The sequence below is a fragment of the Marmota flaviventris genome, chromosome 7 (assembly GCF_047511675.1).
Source record: "Marmota flaviventris isolate mMarFla1 chromosome 7, mMarFla1.hap1, whole genome shotgun sequence".
Taxonomy (NCBI): Eukaryota; Metazoa; Chordata; class Mammalia; order Rodentia; family Sciuridae; genus Marmota; species Marmota flaviventris.
The window spans coordinates 9574837-9578686 of record NC_092504.1 but is presented as its reverse complement, the minus strand read 5'-3'; the positions used below and the strand labels follow the sequence as shown (position 1 = coordinate 9578686).

The 3850-nt window shown below is 58.7% G+C and overlaps 1 protein-coding gene across 1 annotated transcript; it reads left to right on the top strand.

Moving 5' to 3' along the window:
- Positions 1-210: 210 nt before the first annotated feature.
- Nkx3-2 (NK3 homeobox 2) lies at positions 211-2665 on the top strand. The gene is made up of 2 exons (XM_027935943.2): positions 211-676; positions 2130-2665. Exons 1-2 carry the CDS (start codon positions 211-213, stop codon positions 2663-2665), a joined length of 1002 nt encoding a protein of 333 aa, XP_027791744.1.
- The last annotated feature ends 1185 nt before the right edge of the window (positions 2666-3850 follow it).

The following is a 3850-nucleotide window of genomic DNA, read 5'->3' as shown; positions in this document are numbered from 1 at the left end:
CGGGGTGGGCCTCGGAGGTGGGGGCGAGGGTCGGAGCAGATCCTGGATAGAGGGGGGCGGGGGCTGCAGAGCTGCGCAGTAGTGGGCTGCGAGGGCCTGGCGCCCCCGGCTCACTCGCGCTCGGGTTGCTGGCGTCCTCTGTCTGGCTCGGAGCTGCCCCGCGCCCCAGCTGCCCGCCCGGCCGGCCGCCCGCTCCGGCCAGCGGCGCAGATGGCTGTGCGCGGCGCCAACACCTTGACGCCCTTTTCCATCCAGGCGATCCTCAACAAGAAAGAGGAGCGCGGCGGGGTAGCAGTGCCAGAGGGGCGCTCGGCGCCTGGGAGCACCGCGGTGGCGGTGGCCGCAGCGCCCGCTGTCTGTTGCTGGCGGCTCTTTGGGGAGACGGACGCGGGTTCGCTGGGGGGCGCCGAGGACTCACTGCTAGCGTCTCCTGCCCGGGCCAGAACAGCTGCGGGGCAGACTGCGGAGACCCCGGGAGGCTGGGACTCGGACTCTGCTCTCAGCGAGGACAACGAGAACCGGCGGCGCTGCGCGGACGTGCCGGCAGCCAGCGGGGCCGGCGTGGCCGGGGGGACCCTGGGCCTCGACCAGCCGGTCTGCGAGTTGCACGCCGCCAAAGACCTGGAGGAGGAAGCCGCGGGCCGGAGCGACAGCGAGATGTCAGCCAGCGTTTCAGGTCTGCTGGCTTTGGGGAAAGGGGGCTGAACAAGGAGGTCACCATGGGGAGTAGGGTGGGCCTGCTGCGGCAAACTGAGCCTGGGGGCTCAGCTTCTGGCCAGGTCCCAAGGTTCTGCACATTGGCGAGGACTTCCCTGACCCTCTGGGAACTGGAACCCCCAGAGGTTGAGGAACTCCTCAAAGCCCTGCTTCCTCGAGGCAGTGTGCCCTGGGCCGGGTTGGAAGTGAACAGTTGCATTCCGCGCTGGGAGAGTTCGGCGGAGTTCATCGTCAGTGCCTTAGCTGTGTCTGTCCACAAATCCTCAAAGTCAGCAAAAGGGGACCAGAGACCTCAGGTAGACAGTGATCTGGCGGTGGCCCAATACCCTAACGTCTGGATATCCCATGACTCAACCTATACCTAATACGAATAAGTTGTGAAGGACACCTCCAAGTGGGCCAGAGCCCAGGACGTAAAGAAAGAGGGGCTTTGGGGGAAAAAGGCTGGTTTAGTTTTTCAGCCCTAGGGATGGGAGAGCAGGAGCTGGGAGCAAACTCAGTAGCCACCTGAAGGGAGAGGGTGAATTTGAGGTCAGAACTAAGGCACCCAGGAGAGGAGACTCCTCAGCCAGAAGCTGAAACATTTCTTGGTGTGAAGTTGACCCCGGTGCAAGCTACTGTAGGCCTAGCCTGGCTCAAAACAGGCAAGCACAGTAGACCACTGTACTGGGGTGCTCCAGGGAGAAGAAACTTAGGACCGGAGCCAGGGAAAGACACCTCGCTGCACCACTCAATCCCTCTTCTCATTTTCTCGGGAAGAGAGTCGGAAAACCCACCTAAGTCTTGGCGCTGCAATCCAAAGCAGTCGGGGAAGAACAGTCCACTTACCTCTGGTTCCAAGCTCTGTTCCCCCGACATTCCCTTTACGTGTAGCCAATGCGTGTGTGCTGTGACAACACACATTTGTGAGTGTGAGTGTGGGGAGGCGGTGAGCCCGAGGAGGAACACAGAAACGCAGCATAGACCTCCAAGTCTCGATGCTGAGAGCTGAGGGCTTGCAGGGATGCTCAGGCCCAGCGTCCCACGTTACTAAGGGGACACGTTACTAAGGGGAACCTGGAGCTCAGAGTGCACGGGAAACCCAGCGCTGGCACAGTTGCTGATTCCTTTACCCTCACCAGAAGAGGCCTAGATGCGAGAAGCGGATGGGATAGGCTTCTGAGACATGGGTCCGGAGCCCATGGATTCACCTCCGTTTTGGTGGGATCAAAGTGTATTTCCGGCCCCAACTAGTCTGGTTGGCCCCTGCAGTTGAAACCCAGACTCACTCTGCCACTCTGTCATTCTCTTGTTTATTTTTTTTTTTTACTAGTGCATAATAGAATAGTGTGGTTCATAGTGGCATATTCGTACACGCACATAATCTCATCAATGTGACGGCCTCTTGTTTTTGTTTCCTTCGGGGTCTGCAGGCGACCGCAGCCCGAGAGCAGAGGATGAGGGTGTTGGCCCCGGAGGTGCCCGCTTGCCAGGGCTGTGCAGCGGGGCGGGCGGCGGAGGCAGCGGCGGGCCGGCGGGCGGCGCGGAGGAGGAGGAAGAGCCCGCGGCGCCCAAACCCCGAAAGAAGCGCTCCCGGGCCGCTTTCTCCCATGCGCAAGTCTTCGAGCTGGAACGTCGTTTTAACCACCAGCGCTACCTGTCCGGGCCCGAACGCGCTGACCTGGCAGCGTCACTGAAGCTCACTGAGACTCAGGTGAAGATTTGGTTCCAGAACCGTCGCTACAAGACCAAGCGCCGGCAGATGGCCGCCGACCTGCTGGCCTCGGCGCCCGCAGCCAAGAAGGTGGCAGTAAAGGTGTTGGTGCGTGACGACCAGAGACAGTATTTGCCGGGCGAGGTGCTGAGGCCACCTTCGCTTCTGCCACTTCAGCCCTCCTACTATTACCCTTACTACTGCCTCCCGGGCTGGGCGCTCTCCACGTGCGCCGCCGCTGCAGGCACCCAGTGAGCCGCCTGGAATCGCCCAGTGATTCCTGCGCCCTAGCGCGGACCTCCGCCGACAGCTGTGCAGGGGCGCTCAGCCCAAGGGGCAAGTGCCAGATCAAGTCCAGCTCTGGCTCCGCCAGTCAACACGTGTGACCTGAACTAAGTCAGCCCAGAGGGGGCGCCTTTTTTTCTAATTTGAACAGAGTCACCCCATGGCCTAGGAGCCCTGCTTGTCCCTCACCTGCCTGTAAGCCCCGGGACACTATTTATTACCACGACTGTGGATTTGGATTCGGATTTGGATTGTGTTCGCCTGGGGATGGTGTTTCCCCGGAGCAGAGAGGACTCGTGGAGACCACATAGCCTGAATCCCCGGAAATTCAGGCCTGCCGAGAGCTTCGTGCGCTAGGCCACACTAGTTCATGGTATCCATGCTACCGATCTATGTGTATCTACATATCTCTTATTTTTGAAAATTGCATTTGTGACAAAGGAGTGCGGAAGCCTGGCTGCCCCAGGCCAGGGGGTGATTTGAACTGTGAAGGGTTTGGTTTGGGGGGCCTCCGCCCATCCCTCCAGAGCACGGACAGGGGTGCCCTATAGGGTGCTGAATGTAAGAAAAGGAACCTCTAAGCGTGGGGCAGGTCAGGAAGCCCCCACACTTCCCTTTCCCAACGAAGTTCAGGGCCGCGCCCAAATGGGGAGTGCGTGGGAGCCCCCAATGAGAGGAGAGCACACCCAGAGCTGCCTTTCGCAGAAACTTGCCTTTATTTCTTTTTATTTTTCAAAGGAGGTTAAGACTTGTAGCACTTTTCAGTTGTTTGTAATCAAATAACGGTTATTTTTGTATTCAATGTGAATATCCCCGGCCAGCCTTCCCACGGCATCCTCCGCAGTCCAGCCGCCTGGCCCTTGGTTTCTACCAGACCCCCTCGGGATTTCTGCGCTCTGGCTCGGGACTCCCCTTTTTATTCCTCACCTCTTCCTAAGACAGGTGATCCTACCTGTCTGGTCAACCTCGCCGCTTTTCGCCTCCTTAAGGGCACTGTGCACTCAACTAGAGTATTATCTTTAAAAAGATTTGTGAAGTTTGGAAACTATTCGCTGTATTTTTTTTTTATTTATAAACTTTTAGTTTAACTTGCCCTCCTTGACGCTGTGTTTTCTCTGAAACTCTCCGTGCGGCTTTGGCTTTGGGGGAACCAAC